At 34.8% G+C, this 24,072-nt stretch overlaps 1 protein-coding gene across 4 annotated transcripts in view; it reads right to left on the bottom strand.

Annotated features, from left to right (window-relative positions):
* The window catches only part of pxnb (paxillin b), a 38,303-nt gene extending 15,186 nt beyond the window's left edge, over positions 1-23,117 (bottom strand). For 2 of the 4 annotated variants that reach the window (XM_051117906.1, XM_051117907.1), the window contains exon 1: positions 22,950-23,105. In XM_051117906.1, the coding sequence (XP_050973863.1) occupies positions 22,950-22,962 (13 nt within the window). In that variant the 5' untranslated portion in view covers positions 22,963-23,105. Of the gene's footprint in view, positions 1-22,949 lie in introns of all 4 variants that reach the window. The other 2 variants (XM_051117904.1, XM_051117905.1) reach the window with 2 other exon arrangements.
* Between the last annotated feature and the right edge of the window lie 955 nt (positions 23,118-24,072).

Raw genomic sequence — 24,072 nt, 5'->3', positions numbered from 1 at the left:
ATGGCACATTATAGACAGAATTCAGCCTGTGTGCATTTAATATTTTATTAGTTTTTGAACAGGACCAATCTAATTATACTTAAAATGTGACTTTGTTGGAATCTTTCATTTTTAGTTTTACTACAGTTCTGTAGAAACAATTTTTTCTCAGAAATGGCTGGTAAATTTCACACTGAATTACAAAGAAATGTCAAGCAACACACTGAATTAAACATGAAATTCTGAAACAGAAAGACGAATAAAACATACTCCAATCATTTTGGTTTTATTTACGGTGTCAAATTTTTTTTTTCCAGTGCAATAATACAATAAATAGTACTTTACTTACTATTATGGGGTGTGCAATATATATCGTATACGTACTATCGTAATTGTTGTTTTAACGATGTTCAATTTGACATTATCGAGTATTTTGCAAAAAACATTCAAAACACCTACACAGTGCAGTGCAGGCATTACGTGAAGTCTAGACTAGTACGCATTTGCATTAACAGTGCTTTCTTTCACTGCATGATTCAGTCTATTAAAATACATTTAGAATGATCACAAATTTAAGACATGGGGACAGAAAACGTATAGATTTATTCCACTTTGTATAGTTAATCAATATCATACAAAGAGTGCCGTTTTTTTCCTCCAAAATTGCCATGATAACAAACGTGATATTGATTGTTTACAAGTTCAGTAGATGAGAATTAAAAGAAGTCCACTTCCAAAACAAAGATTCACATATAATGTACTCACCCCCTTGTCATCCAAGATGTTCATGTCTTTCTTTCTTCAATCGTAAAGAAATTATGTTTTTTAAGGAAAACATTTCTGTATTTTTCTCCATATAATGGACTACTATGGTGCCCCGATTTTGAACTTCCAAAATGCAGTTTAAATGCGGCTTCAAACGATCCCAAATGCGGTTGTAAACAACCCCAGCCGAAGAAGAAGGGTCTTATCTAGCAGAACAATCGGTTATTCTCATTAAAAAAAATAGAATTTAAAAACTTTTTTAATCTCAAACGCTCAACACTTTTAGAAAAAAATGGCTTTTTAAAAGTTAAAATGCCCATAAAAGGTAAAAATCTATTTAAATTTATAGGAAAAGATTTATTTCTATCAGTGTGAACTGACCACCACACAGAATACGAAGAATATCAACAAATTTCGGAGTCAGCTGTCCATGGTAGTCCTTAAAATACCAGCAAAATAACATACTCAGCAAATGCATATTTTCCAGTTTACAAAACATTTTGAGTCTCAGATACTAAAAAATACTCTTTTCATGAAACAACATAAAAACCCTTGTCAGACCAACAAAATGTCCCCAAATATTGTCCCAACTAGTCAAACACAGTTGTCTGAACAAAGAATTTCATACTGTTGAAATGTTAAGGCTTTGTGAGTTCCCAGCATGCATTGCAGCATGAATAAATTACGCAGTTACTGTTACAGGATTATCGTTTTGCTGTTTGCTGACTTCACTTAAACTTTTTGTTGTTGTTTTGTCATTATTGTTAGTTATTTGTTGTACTGTGATGTAAAGAGCTTATCTTTTTAACATGTGTTGATTACAACCATTCTTGAGGTTTGTGTGTCTAGTGTTGAGGTCTAGAGTATGCTCAACCACTTGTTTGCTGGATATCTTAGTCTTGTAAGATGTTTTACAAACAAAAACAATGTTGCCTACATATTAGACTAAGTTATTTATTAAGATTTCTATAACAATTCACTGTTTGTCATTTGTAAATAAACAAAAAATAAATACATAAAAAAATAAATTACCTCAACGACAGTAATTGTTTCAGTTGCTGTGACAAGAATTTTTCTATTAGCAAAATTAGACAATTAGCATTGCATGAACAAACAATTTTATGTTGGCTAAACAAAGTATCTTTAGTAGAAAACCAAAAAAACTACTGCATCAAGTTGCCTTACTTTTTTAAGTTTTCTCAACCATTTATTTTTTACAGTGTAGAAACATCTTTCTCTTAGAAATTGCTGGCAAATTTCACAAAAAATGACTTAATTAGACATTAAATGTTTAACTAGAAAGACTGAAATTGTATTTTCTTGTAAAACGTACTTCAATAATCTTTTTTTTTAAATGTGCTAATAATGTTTGTGCACTGATGCTATAAATCATTTTAAATGCCTATTTTGCATCTGTCATATTCAAGTATCTTTTAATTGTACAGTATCTAATTCACTAAATGAAGTCAAAATAGGCATTACTTAATGGTTATGTATTATTTAAAACATTTTTGGGGTTAATTTTACAGAAAAAAAAAAAAAAAAAACTATTTTGTTATATACCGTTATCATTATAAATTTTGGACATACAGCAGTTCATTCCTAATGTGAGTCCAAGATTACACTTTATTTTGATGCTCCCCTTTTGACATTTTTGTAACTACATGTCAATTAACTCTCATTACGGTATAGTATTAGTAGACTGGTAAGTTACGGTCAGTGTTAGTAGAATAAGTTGACGTGCTTGCAAAATTATGTATAGTTAACTGAATGCCCTTTACGTACAGCCATGAGACCCTTCACTGAGCTGCCAACAGAAACTTTGGAAAGACATACAGAGAGTCAGACAGAATTACACACATGCAGCTAGTCTAAAATGGCCTGATAAAGCTCTTACCTCACTCTTTTTTCATGCACCTATCCAAGCGGTCAATAATAGCCAGGACACTCGGAGCCTTCACATAGCGTACAGACAGAGATCTCGTCACATGCAGAGCTGGCTGCTAAAGAGCGGCGTGACGCTGGCGTCCTGACAGCACAGCCAGACACCCGAGCTACTAGAACTCCTCCTCAAAGTTTACAAGTAGACACATCAAAACCAACCTCACAGCAGATGGCTATTAAAAACATGATGGTTGTAGATTAACTATGGCGAGATGGTAAATTAACACCTAGAAAGATCACAGATGAGTGTATGAAACACTTTGCTCTTTAAAACTGAGAGTCCCTGAGATTCTAGCTGTGTTAGTTAACAGATAGCTGAATATAACAGCATAATATATTTATGCTGAATATAACAAAGTTTGCGTGCATTTATGTGTGCCAGTAAAAAATTGAACACAAAAATACAACAAAAACATTTTAAAAATGTATGCATGTGTGACTGTATTCTGTATTTATTTACTTTATTTATTTACTTATTTATTAAAATTTTCCCTATTTTTTATATGTAAAAGTGTTTATGTATGTTAAATGTTATTGTTATTTTTATTTATTTTTTGTTCATTGGTATTACCTCTTAAAGGAGAACTCTACTTTCAGAACAACAATTCACAAATAATTTACTCACCCCCTTGTCATCCAAGATGTTCATGTCTTTCTGTTTTCAATTGTAAAAAAAGAATGTTTTTTGAGTAAAGCATTTCAGGATTTTTCTTCATATAATGGACTTTATTGGTATTTTGAACTTCCAAAATGTAGTCTAAATGCAGCTTCAAACAATCCCAGCCGAGGAAGAAGGGTCTTATCTAGTGTAACGATCCGTCATTTTTTTGAAAAATAAAAATGTGTATAGTTTTTAAGCACAAATGCTTGTGTAGCACAGGCTCTGGGATGCACGTTCACGTACTATTAAATCACATCAAAAGGTCATGCGGAACGTAGGCGGAACCACAGACCTAGCGTTTACAAAGCAAACGTGCAAAAACTAAGAAAGTGCAAGTAAGTCAAACACTGTTTACAAACAAAAAGGTATAACGATGTCAGGCGATTCTGAAGTTGTAGCAGAAAATAACATGGTTTTTTGACATACTCTACCTTTTTGAGCTGGTGTACACAGACAATGAACTTGTGGTGATTCGAAGACGTGATTCATAGTAGTGATGGGAAGTTTGGATCATTTTACCTGACTCTGACTCAAAGGTCAGAGTCTGCAAAATGAACAAATCTTTTTTCAAGTCATTTCGTTCATTTTAGCAAAATCAGCATCACGTGACAGCCCCATAAGATGAACGAATGACTCGAAAAACCCCAAAGACTCGAAACAGGTGAATTAATTCCAGTACAGAACCTAATAGGATGTTGTGCATGCGCGACTGAACGAATCACTCCCCGAGACAACTCGTTCTTCGTAGTCACATTAAAGATTCGTTCAAAATGAACGAATCGTTCAAGAACGACTCTTGGACGTGCATCTCAGAGCCTGTGCTACACAAGCTTTTGTGCTTAAAAAGTATACAAATTTTTATTTTTCAAAAACAATGACCAATCATTTCGCTAGATAAGACCGGGATCGTTTAGAGCCCTTTGAAGCTGCATTTAAACTACATTTTGGAAGTTCAAAATCGGGGCACCAATGAAGTCAAATATGCAGAAAATATGCAGAAAAATCCTGAAATGCTTTCCTCAAAAACCATAATTTCTTTATGACTGAAGACAGAAAGACATGAACATCTTGGATGACAAGGGGGTGAGTAAATTATTTGTGAATTGTTGTTCTGGAAGTTGACTTCTCCTTTAAGAAGAAAAAAAAGTGAATGGAAGAGAAAATAGAAGAAAAAAAATTGTGAATATACCTATTGGTGAAGAAAAAATTATGTCTTCAAGGGAAAAATTGGCTTGTATAATTGTATTAAATGTGTTTTTTTTATACAAGATCTGCACTGCAAGCTAATCATTCTGAATCGGAGTTATTTTTTATAATGCATTTTTAATGGAAACAAAATTATTTATTGAAGACACTTTTCCAGTAATCACAAACTAGTCATATTCACTGGTCAAACTGTGAAGCTGGTACAAAACATTGGTTAGTATTTCAGTAAACTTAAAAGAGAAGCGAGTCTTTCTTGAATTCACTCTATTTTTAACAGTGAAATGGAGCACCGTCTGCTACTATCCTGGTTTAGAAGTTAACCAGGGGTCAAAACCAAATCACAAACATGTAATCCATTAATGCTGCCTACAGAGAGCAAAAAACAGAAGACGTGTACTCACTGAATCAAGAGAGTATTCCAGAATGTATCCCAATATTCTGTCACACCTGAGTGTGAACGCACGAGTGTGTGTGTGTGTGTGTGAGAAGAGAGGGGTGAAGGGGAGGCACACACAGCAGACGCTGTTCTTTAACCCTGTACTGCCCTTACAACTTTACACACATGCAGCGTCTAAAACATTCAGTTTATGACTGTAACGTGCATTTCAGTGAAGTCATAACCATAAAATTATGAAACAACACAAATGGAAGTATGGGAATTATGCCATGAACAAAAACAATACAAATTTCCAGGTATGCTGGTTGCTTTTCATTCACTTTCCAGCGGTAGTTAAACAACGGTTAGTGTTAATGACAAGGCTCCTATAGGCTTTTATTATAGTTGTATTATAGTCATTGTAGTTGTTTTCATGGCTTTAGAAAAAAAAAAAAATGAACAAAATGGCCTTCACTGTACACATTTTGTAATCACTGGATTTTTTATAGACATATAATTCATTTATATATATATATATATATATATAAGCATGTTAACAGAAGGTTGAGTGGAAGGAAAAAGTGTGGAAGAAAAAGATGCACAACCAACTGAGAGAACCGCAGCCTTAAGAGGCTTGTCAAGCAAAATCGATTCAAGAATTTGGGTGAACTTCACAGTGAACGGACTGAGGCTGGGGTCAAGGCATCAAGAGCCACCACACACAGAAGTGTCAAGGAATTTGGCTACAGTTGTCATATTTCTCTTGTTAAGCCACTCCTGAACCACAGACGACGTCAGAGGCATCTCACCTGAACTAAAGAGAAGAAGAAATGGACTGTTGCACAGTGGTCCAAAGTCTTCTTTTCAGATGAGTTTTGTATTTCATTTGGAAACCAAGGTCCTAGAGTCTGGAGAAAGGGTGGAGAAGCTCATAGCCCAAGTTGCTTGAAGTCCAGTGTTATGTTTCCACAGTCACTGCACCCGTTTACCAAGAAATTTTAGAGCACTTAATGCTTCCTTCTGCTGACCAGCTTTTTAAAGATGCTGATTTCATTTTTCAGCAGGATTTTGCACCTGCCCACACGGCCAAGAGCACCAAAAGTTGGTTAAATGACCATGGTGTTGGTGTGCTTGACTGGCCAGCAAATTCACCAGAGCTGAACCCCACAGAGAATATATGGGGTACTGTCAAGAGGAAAATGAAAAACAAGAGACCAAAAAATACAGATGAGCTAAAGGCCACTGTCAAAGAAACCTGGGCTTCCATACCACCTCAGCAGTGCCACAGACTGCTCACCTCCATGCCACACCAGGCAGTAATTAAAGCAAAAGGACCCCCTACCAAGTACTGAGTACATATACAGTAAATGAACATACTTTCCAGAAGGCCAACAATTCACTAAAATGTTTTTTTTTTTTTTTTTATTGGTCTTATAAAGTATTCTAATTTGTTGAGATTGGTGGGTTTTTGTTAAATGTGAGCCAAAATCATCACAATTAAAAGAACCAAAGACTTAAACTACTTCAGTGTGTGCGTTGAATTTATTTAATATACGAGTTTCACAATTTGAGTTGAATTACTGAAATAAATAAACTTGTCCACAACATTCTAATTTATTGAGATGCACCTGCATATATATATATTGTGAATTGTGGGGACTTTCCATAGACTTCTATAGATTTTATACTGACAAAACGATATTGTCTATCCCCTAACCCAACCCTAACCCTAACCCTAGCCCTCACAGAAAACCTGTTTGCATCATTACACTTTCAGACCGCAGGCCGGTCCCCACAATGTCAAAAATTTCAGGTTTTACTATCCTTGTGGGGACATTTGGTCCCCACAATGTAGCAAAAACAAGTACATACATACATACACACACACACACACACCCTTATATATTAAGCAGAAGTTTTCAGATTAAAGGTTGAGAAACATAAGTCGAGAGCATCCAAACTTACATTCTTTCTCTCTCTTACTTTTTTGAGACTTTCACATCATCAGGTGAAAATGTGAGAAACTCAGTGGATGCAGCAAGTGCTCCTTAAATGGCAGTCGGATATGTTTTACTCCCAGGAGCCTCTTCCTGGGAAACGTCTGCCTGTGTGCTGATGTCAGCAGGATTGCGGTGAGCCTCCGACGCCCACATCTGCACCTAAATCTAAACTAATCTGTCATATTAGGTGTGGTCAATTACAAAAAATGCTTGCAAAACGTGCATGGAAAGGCCGCTAGTGTGACACATTTGCACGGTACACACACGCTAAACAAATAGAGACTGTCTAACAAGATCCATGTTTAACCCTGGCCGTTTAACCACATGGCAGCATATAGCCCGTCTATTTAAAGCTTGGAGATCAGCGCGCAAGTCAGTGCAAACGTACTGAAAATAAACTGTTCAGGGCTCTAGAGGATCTGCACCTGGTGCTGCGCGCCCACCACAATCATTACAACCTTAAACAGCACATTCACTGTCAATGCCACACATGCCTCCACCACTTCATTATACACAGCAGTAAGGATGAGTAATGGTTTATTGCTGTCTAATGCAGTGCTTCATGACTGATGGGTCACATCCAAAAATAATTCACAGGTGTCAGGGAAAAACAATGCCAATTGCAAATAATAAAATGCAACTAACCATTTAATAATGACTTGTCAATAGTGATGCACCAAAATGATTTTTTACCGGAAACTGAAATTAAATTTGAAAATGTTAATTTATTGAACAATATTTAATTATTTAACACCCAAATAAAAACTTCATATACAAAAACGTTATATACAACATTTCAACTGCATTTTAATGATTTTTAATGATGTAATGATTTCTACTCCAATTCTTTGTTGAAATATAAACTTTATAAACACATTTTTATTTGTGCAATAAGCATTTATATTTGTTTATTTATAAACAAAAACAAAGGTTTTCATTTAGCCAAACACCTAACTGAAAATAAAATTGAGTTATATACTAAATTTAAATAGCATATTTTATTGATGTAATAACTTCAACTCCAATTTACTGTTGAAATACAAACATTATAAACACATTTATATTATTTTTATATATTATTTTTACGTCTGTCGGAAATTGAGATGAAAGTTTTAATTTAGCCAAAAACCTAACTGATAACAAGTTTATTTAATTAATTCACTCATCAAATGCACTTAATAAACACCACTCAAATCAAAACTGAGTTATATACAAATATTTTAACTGGACATTTTTAATGATGCAATAATTTCAACATTTTCCATTCCTTTTTATGCATGCACAAAAAGGTCTGTGTATCTATTAAGTCTATGTAACCTGAAATAATTGTGTTGTTTGACCTGTGCAGTTTATGATTGAATTAATGAAATATATTTTAAATTACATCACGGTAAAATATTCATAACAGTTAAAAAAAAATGACTCTACTAGAAATTGATAGTATACAAATTAAATAAAATTGTAAGAGTGTGAAAAGTGTATTCATAGAGAGTTTATTTTTCAAAAGAGCCCTGAGATGAAACACCCTTGTGTGTTTCTGTTTTAGCAATAATGTGCACTGAAACAAAAGGCAAAGAGGTGTAAGCGCAGAGACAGGATATCCTGTAGACCATACGGCTATCCTGTTTTGGGAGTTGCCAGATTTGCAAAAAAAAAAAAAAAAAAAAAAAAAAAAAAAAAAAAAAAGAGTATTAATAAATGCTGGTCAGATTGTTTTGTTAGCTCTCTACAAGACTGCAAGCTGGCTGTATAAATGTTATATGTCAATGCGACAGCTTTATTGACATGCAGTTCCAAACTCGCCAGCATGTGTCAGTAGTGAGTCAGGATTTATGATGTGTCAGGGAGGGTCTGAGACTCATTTAATGCTGCTGTTTATGGAGAACATTACAACCAAATGGTTAGTTGATGTGATTAAGAATGCAAACAGGGGTGTGAACTTTAACTTAATCCACTCTATAACCACGCCAGACAAGCTCACCTTGAACGTCTAAAATCAGCAACACAGCACAAGAAAAGACCAACTTGCGGAACTTTCCACTTTTGAAGACATTTTAAGTTACTGAATGTCAAACTGGAACATTTTGGGTTAAACACTCTGACATGCAGCAGAATACAAAAAATAAATAAATAAACATTTTCCATACAAAAGTTTAGGGCTGGTAAGACGTTTTAAATGTGTCTCTTCTGCTCACCAAGACGATTTAAATATGCAAAGAATACAGTAATACTGTGAAATATTACAACAATTTAAAGTAAGTGTTTTGTAAGTGAATATACTGTAAAATGTAATTTATTCCTGTGATCAAAGCCGAATTTTCAGCATCATTACTCCAGTCTTTAGTGTCACATGATCCTTCAGAAATCATTCTAATATGCTGATTTGCTGCTCAAATAAACATTCCTGATTATTATCATTAATAATAATGAGTTAATAGCTAAAAGTTTTGTGGAAACTGTGATACTATTATTTTTTAGGATTCCTTGATGAGTAGAAAGTTCAAAAGAACAGCATTTATTTGAAACAGAAATCTCCTGTAGCATTATAAATGTCTCCACGCTAGGGCTGGGCGATATGGACAAAAAAATAAATAAATTCATATCACGATAAATGTCACATTTTTATTTCTTTTACGTTTAAATTCAATATAAATTCACGTTTAAAGGCAGATTTCTGAATTTTCAGAAGTTGTAAAAAGCAGATGTTTAATTGTGGATTTAAACTATTCTTTATGGTCAGAACATGACAAACACTTCACGTTTTTAAATTCTTTACACTTTTCCAGTCAAAATAAATTAAAAATAATAAGAAAAAAATAATTTCTTAGTTCTGCATGTTCTAAAGAGTAATATTGTTTCAAATCAAGAAACAAGTTTGAGTTGCCTTATAATATAAATAATAATATTATAACTTTTTTGTGTATTTTAGAAATGCACATTTGATAGTAGCTTAAATTAGGATGCAGATGTAGATTTATATTAATCATATATTATTGCAGACGAGTGTTTATTGTCCTTACATTTCGTCATTAAAACGTTTAATGTTATATCTTGTTTTTAATCAGCTACAGCAACAGCAATGCTTTTATCCATATTAGAGAAGCTGGAACGGAACGTAATCAGTGCTACTTCTTTGACTCATATGTGTTTTTGTTTTTTCTGCAGGAGGGTGCCCTCTGGCGTCCAGTATGAATGAAACCCATTCTATTTTGCGTAAAAATAAAAAAAATAATACCTCTCTCAAGAGAAAAATTAAGACGACATATACTAAACCACGCTTTTTCTAGTGTACGGCGGTTAAAACCGAGGTACGTATTGAACCGTGGACTAACTGTATTGTTGCATCCCTAGTATAAATGTATAAACGCTATGGCTTAATCCCCAAAAAATACTGTAATTATACTCCATTACTCCTCCTTCAACACATTTAATATGTCTACATTAATATTATAATAAAATTTGACACAAAAACCCACATTTCTGCCACAATATCACTGTGCAGTTAGTGCTACTAAAGTAAATCTATGGTAAAAAAAAAATGGTGATTTGTAGCTTAAAAAGCCTTCTGACTGTATCGTTGTGCACAGTCTCTCTCTTGTTTGTCAGTGCTGTATCATCTGGCTATATTATTCGTTATTTGTGTCCCTCGCTGAATTCAAGCGCTTCACACTGGATCTCACAACACTGTTTAATGCTCCCGACTAAATGTAAATGGTCCGTGTGGCGTGCTTCAAATGACTAGTGCTCTTTTGTTCTGCCTTTGCTGCATAAACATTACATCGAACATTTATCAAGCTCTTATTATCGTCTAGCGAGGAAATTCATATCACGCGATAATTATCAATATTGATTTATCGCCCAACCCTACTCAATGTGGAATAAAACAGATTTCTTTTATGTGAAAAGAATTTCTGTATGTATGTGAAAATGAGCTGCATGTTAAACATGTTAGGAACTATAACATTAAGGTGATTAAATAACGGAAGTCACTTATTTCTTATAATTGTAATTACATTCGTCTGCATAGCTGAGTATAATATGATAAACTCAGCACTGAGAGGTTTATAAAAAAGCAACTGAAGAAATCAATATGAAACATAATACGAATGCATAATACTTCTATAGCATACAGGCCAGGTGTGACACTGAAAGGGCAGCACACAGTATAAAGTGTTGTAGAGTCTCGTTGTTCACCATATTATTCATTTACGAGTTAGTTTCCCACTTTATCTCCTTCCTCCTTGAATCTGAACAACGAATTCCACACATTCCATCAGAGAGCTGCCAAAGAAACACTATAGAGGATGGAGAGAGAGAGAGAGAGAGAGAGAGAGAGAGAGAGAGGGAGGACAGGCAGGGGGCGTGTGGGCTGAACTGTGACACGGCGAGAGGAATGTAGCGCTCGCGGCCTCACAATAACTGGTGTTCATTTCACTGTAATGATCCCACCCACCTATATTTAAAAATACCAGAAACCATGAAAGCACTACAGTCCCACCATAAGATCTCCAGTGAAAACTAGTCCTGATGTCACTGTCAGAGTGGATTAAACGCCAACAGATCACCAAACAAACTCCTCCCATCGTACGTTGCAGACTTCTGACATACAGCATTTGAAAGCATCATTTGTGTGCAAGCAACATGATCACATTGCTTTCTAGGATGCCTTATTTTGGCCTATTCTTTGAGGAGAAGCCAATCCCAGAAAGTACTTTGACAAACTAAGAGGCTGGTTAAAATGTCATTAGACATCATTAGAATCATAAATTTTTACCATGATTTACAGAACACGCCCACTAAAATGTCATTCAGTAGCAACAGTTCATGTACATGGGCTTATTTAGTTCAACAATCATTAGATGACATTAAAAGACATTAAAGGAGAAGTCCACTTCCAGAACATTATTTCAGGATTTTTCTCCAGATAGTGGACTGATATGGTGCTCGGGGCACCATAGCAGTCCATTATATAGAGAAAAAATGCTAAAATGTTTTCTTCAAAAAAAACAATTTCTTTACAACTGAAGAAAGAAAGACATAAACATCTTGGATGACAAGGGGGTGAGTACATTATCTGTAAAATTTTGTTCCGGAAGTGGACTTCTCCTTTAATTATGGATCACCCCCAAAAATAATTAAAGGATTAGTGCACTTCCAGAACAAAAAATTTACAGATAATTTACCCACCCCCTTGTCATACAAGATGTGCATGTCTTTCTTCAGTCGTAAAGAAATTATGTTTTTTTTTCAGGATTTCTCTCCCATGTTATGGACTTCTGTGGTGCCCCCAAATTTGAACTCCCAAAACGCAGTTTAAATGCAGCTTCAAATGGCTCTAAACAATCCCAGCCAAGGAAAAAGGGTCTTATCTAGTGAAACGATCGGTTATTTTCTTAAAAAAAACAACAACAAAAAAAAATTACAATTTATATACTTTTTACCCTCAAACGCTCGTTTTATCTAGCTCTGTGTGAATTGTTTTTTTTTTCCCGGTCATGACAAGGGGGTGAGTACATTATCTGTACATTTTTGTTCTGGAAGTGAACTAATCCTTTAATTGTCATTATAAATCTTTACCAATCTTTGCCACTATCCTTCAAACCACTAGGATTTAATACGTCAGAATGAGAGTCCAAACAGCTGATAAAAACGTCACAATAAATCCACAAGTAATCCACACCACTCCAGTCCATCAATCAACATCTCATAAAGTAAAAAACTGTGTGTTTGTAAGAAACAAATGCATCAAGACATTTAAATTTTTAAACCATGTTTTTGGGTAAGTCCATAATTCATAATAACACTTCCTCCAGTGAAAAAGGCCTTCCTCTGTTGTCCTCTCACATCAAAATCTACCCACAAATTTCTTTAGAGCTGTTTTGGACTGTTTTAGCTTGTAAACAGTGCTTGATCTGTGCAGATTTCTCTCCTGATTCAGACAGAGAAAGCAATATTATGGATTATAGACTCATATTTTAGCCAGAAGCATCTATTTCAGGTTAAAAACGTCTTAATGATAGATTTGTTTCTTACAAACATGCAGCTTTTCACTTTACAAGATGTTAACTGATGGACTGGAGTGGTGTGGATTACTTGTGGATTATTGTGAGGTTTTCATCAGCTGTTAGGACTCTCATTCTGACGGCACCCATTCACTGCAGAGGATCCACTGGTGAGCAAGTGATGCAATGCCACATTTCTCCAAATCTGATAAAGAAACAAACTCATCTACATCTTGGATGGCCTGAAGGTAAATACATTCTCCTTTGAGTCCATGTCAATCTGAGCAGTGATCTTCCTCTTGCGGTCAGAAGAGGCCAAACTCTGCCTGTTTATGACTGGAGACCAGAGGCCAAAGCTGGCGACCTCACCAAAGGAAACTCTATACCATCTAACCAAACTTACTCTGATATTTATAACAGAGAGGCAAGAGGGGTGTGCGAGGGGGCCAACAGGATGACTGCAGGACGGGTCACAAAAGAAACAACAGAGAAAGAAAAGGCAGGATATTATTACAAGACAGCCGGCAGCATAAGAGATGAAACGAAAAGATGGCAGTGAAAAGCAGGGGTCATGGACATCTGAGGAGGAGACAAAGTCAAAAAAACATGAAACATGTTAAAGGAGAGAATTGACTGATAATTTAGAGAGAAATTTCAACTCCCTGACCCCACCCCTGCAGAAAGTCGACACTCGGCACCCAAAATAAAAGCTCTTCCCAAGGGACTTCAAGCCAAGCAGACTGGGGGTCCCGTGTCTATTCTAGACACCTACGTATACACAGAAGAGAGAACGTCCAACCGACTTGTACACGCACACGTGGCTCAGATCTGATTGGATAGTTATTTAGATAAGCGCTGGCTGACTTTCTATCTGAGTTCATCGTGTTAAACCTGGAAAAGACCCATAGAGACTGTAAATACTGGGGTGAGACTCTACAGGCGCTTCAAGATCCTTTCTGATTCGGGATATTGTGATCCATAAATTGATATACATTTTTTCTCTTATTAATTAATAAGTTTAACAACTTTACATATAAAAATTTACTTGTGCATTTTTCTTAACTTCACTGGTTTTACATAGTTCTATGTAAAATTGGGCTAAACTGACATGTTTGATCACTTGTGCTCAAGTTAAAGGAAGTTCAAAAAAAAAAAAAAAAGTTAAAGGAAGTTCCAAAAATGTCTCCAGACCTTGCATTTTTTCTCATTTTACATAGTTTTTCTATGTAAATGTGCTAAACTGACACGTCTGTCTGATGTCTCTTTTTCCCCATTTTACTATAATGCATCTTGTGTTTTATATCTGAAACGCCTTGAAATAAGATAAAATTACTTGAGAAGCAACAATGCATAAGATATTAAGATTTGTTTTCATATACTGTATCAAATACATGAGTGTATTTTATCTTGTAGTGAAGTGTAGTATGACAAAATACACTTTTATTCACGATACAGTCTGTAAAAATGTGTCTTGTCTTGTGCAGTGCATCCCTAGCTGTCATGTTTTGAGGATTTTAGCAGGAAAACAAATCAAAAATATCCCAGCTGAGGAATAAGGCTCTTATCTAGCGAAATGATCATTTTTTTTCTAAAAAAAAATAAAAAATAGGATTTTAACAGGAAAACAAATCAATAATAATAATAATAATAATAATTAAAAATAATAAGAATGATTTCAACACTCAAAAGTCACTTCCATCAGCATGAATTCAAATATCTAAAGTGAGTTTTTAGTAAATATGTGACCCTGGACCACAAAACCAGACATATGGGTAAATTGACATCTATATGTCATCTGAAAGCTGAATAAATAAGCTTTCCATTGATGTATGGTTTGCTAGGTTAGGATAATACTTGGCCGACATACAACTATTTAAAAATCTGAAATCTGATGGTGCAAAAAAATCTAAATATTAAGAAAATTGGCTTTAAAGTCCAAATGTTCTGCAATGCATATTACTATTCAAAAATTAAGTTGATACATTTATGGTAGCAAATCTACAAAATATCGTGTGAAACCTGGAAAAGATCCATAGAGACCACAAGTACTGGGTTGAGAATCTACAAGCACCTCATGATTCTTTCCGATTCAGGAAATCGTTATCCAGTTAAAATTGATTTATGTTTTTTTCCTCTTTTTAATCAATGAGTTTAATGACTTTGAATCTCAAATTTACTTGTGCATTTTTCTTAACAGTGTTGCTTTTACATTGTTTTTCTATGTAAATGTGCTAAACTGACACGTCTGTCTGATGTCTGTTTTTTCCCATTTTACTACAGTGAATCTTGTGTTTTTAAATGCAAAAACGTGTTCTGTGTGAATGGCCCCTTAACTTTTTTATTTTTCTGTACTTTTTTTGCAGTTAATTTATCTAAAATGACTTGAAACAAGATAAGTGTAGTATGACAAAATACACTTTTATTCACGATACAATCTGTGAAAATGTGTCTGGTCTTGTGCAGTGCATCAGAAGTTGTAATGTTTTGAGGATTTTAACAGGAAAACAAGTAGTCGATAAGAATGATTTCAACACTCAAAAGTCACTTCCATCAGCATAAATTCAAATTTCTAAAGTGAGTTTTGGTAAATATGTGACCCTGGACCACAACTGAAATTTATACATCATACATACAAAGCTGAATAAATAAGCTTTACATTGATGTATGGTTTGTTAGGATAGGACAATAATTGGCGAGATACAGCTATTTGAAAATCTGGAATCTAAAGGTGCAAAAAAAAAATAAAAAAAATCAAAATATTGAGAAAATTGCTTTTAAAGTTGTCCAAATGTTCTTAGCCATGCATATGAGTAATAAAAAAAGTTTTAATATACTTCTGAATTTACAAAATATCTTTATGGAGCATGATCTTTACTTAATATCCTAATGATTTTTAGCATAAAAGAAAAATTTATAATTTTGACCCATACAGTGTATTGTTGGCTATTGCTACAAATATACCCATGCTACTTAAGACTGGTTTTGTGGTCCAGGGTCACATATTCCTTTAAAAAAATCCTTTTGATTTTAGCAATTTTATGCATTACTATACAGTAACACTATTTTTAACCATCGGTGATCATGGACAGGATTTTCAGAATTTGCATTGGTTTTAAGGATTTAAACATGACAAAATTTGTTAAGTGGAGGTGAAGGCACTGCATTCTTTTTAATAGCTGAGAGCATTATAAAATCAACCAAATTATTTTAAAAAACCCTGTGGCATGTAGAAATTCATGAATGACAGGCCTGGAAAGTTTTGTGTGTGTGACTCCATGTGATTCTCTATATAACGCCACTGGTCATCTGTAAATCCATATCATTCGACCACGTTGAACAAATACGACATCTGTACATTTCTGTGTGTCTCAAACACACCTCCGATGACTATGATGAGTCCAGTGGAACATTTAGACAGTCAGCGCTTACAGGGAGTATCTCCCAAATCCACTCATGTGGGAAGAATTCTGGTGTAACTATGAGTTCTGGAACATCCAAGGCCATCAGGAAAACAATCACCGCTGTGTCTCAGGCTAGACGCCCTGCCAGGGAGGGAGAGGGGGAGCGGGGCATTGAAAACCAGGTCGAAGGAAATACAGAAAGAAAAGGCCAACAGAGAGGGGAAAACGTCCGAGCGTTTTCATCTAAATCACCTCGTAACAGCAGGCAAACACATGGCAAAGCCTCACTTTGATCGCGCCTTCAGCGCCGCCCCGTCGCTCCGTGATCGTAATTGAGAACAGATCGACCAATACTCTAGAAATGACACAATAATGAGTCAAAAGACTCTCCGCTGATAAAAACTGGTAACTTTATTAAGCTAATCTTCAAGTATTCTGCATGCTGTACATAATGGTACACATAAAAAGCCCTTTGTAAGTCCCTTAAAATGCTTTTGATTAGAACTGAAACCAGTCGAAGAGAGAAAGCTGAAAACAGTTTTCAACAACCAAATATGATGGTGTTCAGAAATCACTGATCTCAAACTTGAAAGATTGTAAGATTGTAAGATGATTTAATCTCACAATTAAGTTAATGAAAGTTCACATTTTTCGCACAAGGTACCAAACAACTTAAGAAAAGTTAATAATCAAGTACCTTTATGAGTTGTACTATAGGCCTGCACAATTTTGGGAAAAATGTAGTTAAAAAAAAATGTAATAAAAATAATTATAAAGCGATTATGATTTAAAATGTGATTTAAAAATTCCAGGTCTGCTGTGCTTTTTGCAGAGTTGCCCATTTGATTTTATATAAATATGGCTATTAAAAGTAAAATAAAATACAATAACAATAACTAAATAATATATTAAAAAATTACTAAATAAAAATGCTATAAAATATAAAAATTGAGTACTTGCAATGACAACAACAACAACAATAATTTTATTTTACATTAAACCTTTAAAATTACAATACTTATATTTAAGGCTGACTTCATTTTTAATTTTCAAACAAATGTTAAATGAAGCCCTTAAAGCATTTCTTTATCATCTTTAAACAAGTTTGGGAAGATGTTGTATGTTGCATTCCCAAATGCACATTAAATTAACCCAAACTCGAAAACAGATATGGATACACTGGTGGATAACCAGCTGCTCACGTGTAAATGAACACTGTGCCGCGTTTCACTCATATATTTATTTTAAATTGCCGCTTTTGCAGTTTCATAATCACATATTTCACAATTTATTTCAAAATATATTTAAGGACACGAACACTGTTCTGAGTCATCTCGGAAGCAACCAAATATGATGGAGTTCAGAAATCACTGATCTCAAACTTGATGCAATGATGCTTTAATCTGACAATCAAGTTAGTGAAAGTTCACATTTTTTACACAAGGTACCAAACAACTTCAGAAAAGTTAATGCACAAGTAAAATGGGGTACCTTTATGAGTTGTACTATAGGCCTGCACAAAACTGTTGTTTAAAAATGTAATAAAAATAATAATTATAAAGCGATTATGATTTAAAATGTGATTTAAAAATTCCAGGTCTGCTGTGCTTTTTTGCAGAGCTGCCCATTTGGTTTTATATCAATATGGCTATAAAAAATAAAATACAATAAAATAAAATAATAATAATTATAAATATAACTAAATAATATATATATATAAAAATACTAAATAAAAATAAATAATAATTTTTTGCTATGAAATATAAAAATTGAGTACTTACAATAACAACAACAACAATAATTTAATTTTACATTACACCTTTAAAATTACAATACTTATATTTAAGGCTCACTTAATTTCTTCATTTTCAAACAAATGTTAAGCCTTAAAGCTACTCTTATTCATTATTTTTAAACAAGTCTGGGGAGATATGTTGCATTCCCAAATGCACATTAAAGTAACCCAAACTCGAAAACAGATATGGATACACTTGTGGATAACGAGCTGCTCATGTGTAAATGAACACAGTGCCGTGCTTCACTCATATATTTATTTAATTAAATCGCCGCTTTTGCAATGTCATAATCACATATTTTACAATTTATTTTGATTTATTTTTCAAGGACACACCAACACAGTTCTGAGTCATCTCAGAATATCTGAATGCCTTGAGTGGGTCTAAATTGTGGTTGTGGAGCTCAACACAAAGCCACTTCCTTCTCTACTGTTTCCTGAGGAAGTGAGTCGAGACCCTGAAGCCTTGGTCTGAGGGCAGGTTGGGCCGTGGAGCAGTGTGATTGTTGCAAAGGGGAAGTTTAGTCTATCACTGGGTCTCTGCCATGTCACTTTTCTATTTCTCCTTTTTCAAAATATCAACAAAATCAAAGCCAGTCTGATGTGGGAACGTGTTCTGAAGAATCACAATACTTCTGAGTAGAATTCAAACTGCATTAAAATGATCAGACAAGTAACATTTATAATGCTGCTGCTCTTTCTAACTTTCTATTCATCAAGGAGTCTTGAGTCACAAAGTCATGGTTTCAAATAAAATATGTAGCAGGCAACACAACTGTTTTCAACACTGATAATAATAAGAAATGTTTTTGTGCATCAAATCAGCCTATTAGAATGATTTATGAAGAATCATGTGACTGTAATGTAATGATGCTGAAAATTCTAAAGGATCAAAGAAATAAATTACATTTTAACATATTTCCACATAGAGAACAGTTATTTAAAATTGTTATAATATTTTATAATATTACTGTTTTGCAGGATTTGCCACAGAAATCATACAGCTGATAAAGTGTAGTAACACATACAAAGTTCATGCCCAATCAGGACAGAAGTTCCAATTTAAATGGACAAGACTGCGTTATATATTCTCTTATATAACCCACAGGCAGGTGTCTGATCAAACGTTAGTGTTTCAGCAGGCTGTGGTTGTGCAGGCCAAAGCCAAATTCTTAAACAGACAAATCAGCATTGTTCTGTGATTCCCCACAAATTACTACCTTGACGACTCGTCCAATGAGGCCCAGATGAGAAACAGCATTCGCTCGAACAACACCCTCATTGTGCACCTGTGTTTTATGACCACAACTGCCTCTTTAACAGCGAGTGTGTGTGGGTTTGTGTATGTGTGTAAACATCTCTGGATCACCACAGGGGAGAATACTGAGCTTTATATGAATTCCACTCATGCTCAGGGGAGCCGTGTTGGGGTCGGGATGTCAGGAATCACTTCCTATGCCTTTCTCATTCTTTAACACACTCATACACAAATGTGATATGAAAAACACACAAAATCCACTCACAATAATGGAATTTACAGTCTAACACAAAATGTCATGAAAGGCATAAATCAAAACTAGGGCTGTAAATTTAAATCAAATTATGAAACAGATTAATGTATGTGAATATTAAAGTGCAAAAAGACTACTAAAATATGCTGTTCTGTTTACTACACACATAGTGAAGCACGCGTGACACTTGTGGTGTTTTCAGTGTCTGTCGTCTCACTATATGAGGACATAAACACACATAAACATGAACTGCATCTTTAGAGCTGCTCTGCGAGTCACTTTAACACTTTTTCACCATTTCATTTAGAAAAGATACACAGAAACACTATGGTCTTACGGACCTACCAAAACAAACATTTTGTTTAACTTGAAAAACTAAGAACACAAATATATTACTACTGCACAGTACAGTACACAAAATATTCATAACAATAATACAGTCCAATTTTAATTTATGTTTGAATTCAAACTGTGCAGCCAAAAAATGAAATCAGCTGTTCAAATTTTATTACATTTTAAAACACTGATTAAGTTTATACATTGATTTTAATTTCCACCCAAAAAATAAAACATTTCATAGGGTCTTTTTATTGTTCAAATTTGTTATAAATTGTTACAATTTTATAAAATTAAATTAATTAGCCATCCTTTTTGATTATTTTAATTAATTAAACCATCAAAGCCAGAGTCCTCAAAATAATAATAATAAAAATAAAACAAATTGGGAGGATAATAAAATGTTTTTATAAAATAATAATATATTTTTTTAAATATATATTATTATTACATTTTGATAATAATATTAAAATAATAACATTCATACTGATTGTACAATTTTCAATTCATTACATTTTAAAAGAAAAGGTGTTGGACTTTTATTTGGTTTATAACATTATTAAACTTCATAATAAATTTGTAACAAAACATAACTAAATCAGCGAATCCAGAAAACAGAAACCAGACAATATTAAAACTGAATTTCTGAAACCATAAAACACATTTCATAGTGCCTTTTATTGTTAACGTTTTATGAAGACTTTTTGATTTTGAAAACTTAATAAAACCAAATGAAATCCAGAACAATTAAAAATTGAAAACACAGAATATGGGAAAAATTCAAATGGATTTTACAGGCCCCTACTTATGTGTCCAAATACACTTGAGGTCATCTGGCCTCATCAGCAGGCTAATTCTTAATCCGAAACACTGATCGCCTCTAACGAAGCTAATAAAGCATTCCACTGTGAGCAGCTGGTTGGAAAAACTCCTCTCATTCGCCCTTTGACCCACGACTGAGTCAGTTCCCTCCCCCACTCCAAACAGAGGTGCTGGACTTCCCCGTGTGATGCAAACTGCTGTACAGCAGCATCAGATCCAAACTCAAGCCAAACACACTGACGGCACGCACTCGTCTGTCACTCCGGCTCCGCCAGATACACCAGGACAGAACGAGCTCTGAACACAATCACCTCTTTCTCCAGCCGATAGAGACTGTTTGGGTGAAACAACACGCGCTGAACAACAACCAGCAAATATATTCCATCTTCAGACATCAGATAATTAGTACTGTTGCTCATATGTCAGAGTGACCAGCTAACTGTACATTATCCCAATTATCACAGGACAACTTCCAACATTAACATACATTTATGAATTTGGCAAAGGCATTGACCGGCATTGCATTCAGGCTATGCAGTTCATCAGTTCATGCATTCCCTGGGAATCAAACCTACTACCTCGCCGTTTGAGCAAATACTGATCTGAGATCCGTCTATAGAGATGGCAGAGAGACAGAAGGCTATGTAGGAAACACTGACCAGATGAATGGTCTGTTATATAGTGTTGTCCTAGACAACGGTCATTATTCAGAAATATTTGACTGCCGAATGCTGCAACGGACCAATCAGAATGAGAGCCATGTCTCACTGGAGGAAGCATTATTATGGATTATGGACTCGTATTTTAGCCAGAAGCAATGGTTTGAAGTTTAAAATGTTTTAATGATGTATTTGTTTCTTATAAGCATGCATCTTTTTCACTTCACAAGATGTTAACTGAAGGACTGGAGTGGTGTGGATTACTTGTGGATTATCGTGATGTTTTAATCAGCTGTTTGGACTCTCATTCTGACGGCACCCATTGCACTGCAGAGGATCCACTGATAACTGATGAAATACTATATTTTCCCAAATCTGATGAAGAAACAAACTCATCTACATCTTGGCTAGCCTGAAGGTGAGCACATTTTCAGCAAATGATCATTTTTGGGTGAACAATTACATTAATATAAAAGTTTGTGCATCGATCAAAACGTGAAACTAGTTTGCTTTAGGTCACAAAGGGGCTGTAGCGGGATGTAGGCGTTTGTGGGTGGAATCAGATCATCCCCAAGAGAACACGCCCATCCTGTGGAGTTAAGTGAGTTATTAGCTGACCACTAGCTCACAAAAATCAATAAATACAAAGCTGTACAGTCTCTCATCTGCCAGCTATTATCGAACAATCGCTCAAATACAGTTCTGTTATGAGTACACACAAATCAGCAAACTACTCTCAAATGATGCAGGTTACAATGAAGGGCTTGACAGGTCTGTGAAAACTCGTCAGAAGACATTCGCATTTTCGGCATTGATATTTTGAGGAAATAGACAGAATTCTACGAAAAGGACTCAAATATGTTCAAATGAAGCTCTAAATGGAATGCATTCTCCAGTTAGGCAAAAATATGTGTCAGCTGTGCTCTTCTCTTTAATTGTTTAATGTTTACATTTTAAATCTTAGATCAAATCAGTGATTCTTTTAGTATTTTCTTGTCATATCTGGAGCTACAACCTGCAGTAGCTGTACATTTGATAAACTTTGAGTTGACTCGTGCCAGTAACGCTTTTTGGCTCTGACTGAACGTACCAAGGGTAAAAAAAAACATCCAACTTAATGACAAACTATGTGCAATAACAAGATTCCGCACAGGCAGTATCACTTTAAAGACATAAATAACATAAAGATGCTGCCCAAAGGGAAAAAACGGAGTTCAGCCCAACACTGCTTATAAATCAACCTCAGTTTGACACATGATACTCTAATATTGTAACTGTAACAGAACTAATGATGCGTTCAGCAGAATGGAACGTGAAGAGTTACATTGTATCGCTGTGACTTCGCGTTCAGTGGAACTGATACTTTGTATCTTTGATCTTGTGCGTTAGCTCATTGGCTACTGTAGTTAGCCTCTCTCCCTCTCTCCCTCTTATTTTTCCGCTATGTTTTTGTCTCTTTACAAACAACATGTGGGGATATGGGTGTCTTTACCTAGATCGTCCATGTTCACGCGCTTCCAGAAGTGCTCCGCTCCTAATCCGAACCTGGAGAACAGTGTGTAGAGCTCGTTATCAGAAGACAAGTCTCTGCTGAAGTTTTTCCTGCTGTTCCAGGCGCAGGTCTGTGTGGCTGGACCAGACTGGACCCCTAAACATCACAGAACAGAGGAACTCACTTCACTGCAGCGACCCCTGGTGGCCGCACAGCTAATCGCCGTCAATAAAAAGCCGTGGGTCAATGGAAAACAAGGGCGTAGAATTTAGTAGGGATGCTATAATGTCCCTACTAATATCTAGCGAATACTAAATCGTCCCTAACAGTAATTTTGATCAAACAATTAAAAATATGTGTATGTAACCTGTATGTAAACTGTTGTTGTAATTTCGGCCTACGTGTTTAAATCATATGTGCACAGTTAAGTTGAAAGATAAGATTTACCCTTTCATTTTTTTTTTTTGTTATACTGTTTTGTGTTCATCTGCTACTCTGCTACTCTTGACTAGACTAATACAATCAGACTAACACAATAATTTCTCTAATATTTATTACAGTATATACTGATAAATTTAACATTCACTAGACTATTTACAATATAGTGAATTAAGCTCGATCATAATGCACAATGTTTCCATCTAACATCTATTTTGAGGTGCAGCTAGTCATAATGGAGTGTTTTACTAGCAGTAAACCGGTTTCCTCACATGAAATATGTTTAATTTTATCTTTGGAATGTCAATGTTGATATTTTATTTGTAAGCATAATACTTTTTTCGCTTATATCAGTTATTGTCATAAAACTAGCGAGCTACGCCTATAGTAGTACTGACAGTGCCGTGTAAACATGGCTGAAGAAGCAAAAAAAGGAACAAACTGAATCAAGTGAGTCATTTACGCTAAAACCGCTCCGATTGATTCAAACTCGTAACTTCGATCATTCAGTTCAAGCGATTCACTAGCAAAAAACAGATCGAAAGCCGTTCATTTTTGAATTTCGTGTAATGATTTTAAAAAGCATGTAGTGATGGCTGAAACGGAAGCGTTCCGAAACTTCGAATCAGTCTGTGACGCAAAATGATTAATTGTTTCAAAGCGCTCCAGTCGGATCGTTTGATCA

The sequence above is a fragment of the Labeo rohita genome, chromosome 8 (genome assembly GCF_022985175.1).
Source record: "Labeo rohita strain BAU-BD-2019 chromosome 8, IGBB_LRoh.1.0, whole genome shotgun sequence".
Lineage (NCBI taxonomy): Eukaryota > Metazoa > Chordata > Actinopteri > Cypriniformes > Cyprinidae > Labeo > Labeo rohita.
Note: the sequence above shows the minus strand (reverse complement) of the source record. Positions and strands in the feature narration are given on the sequence as shown.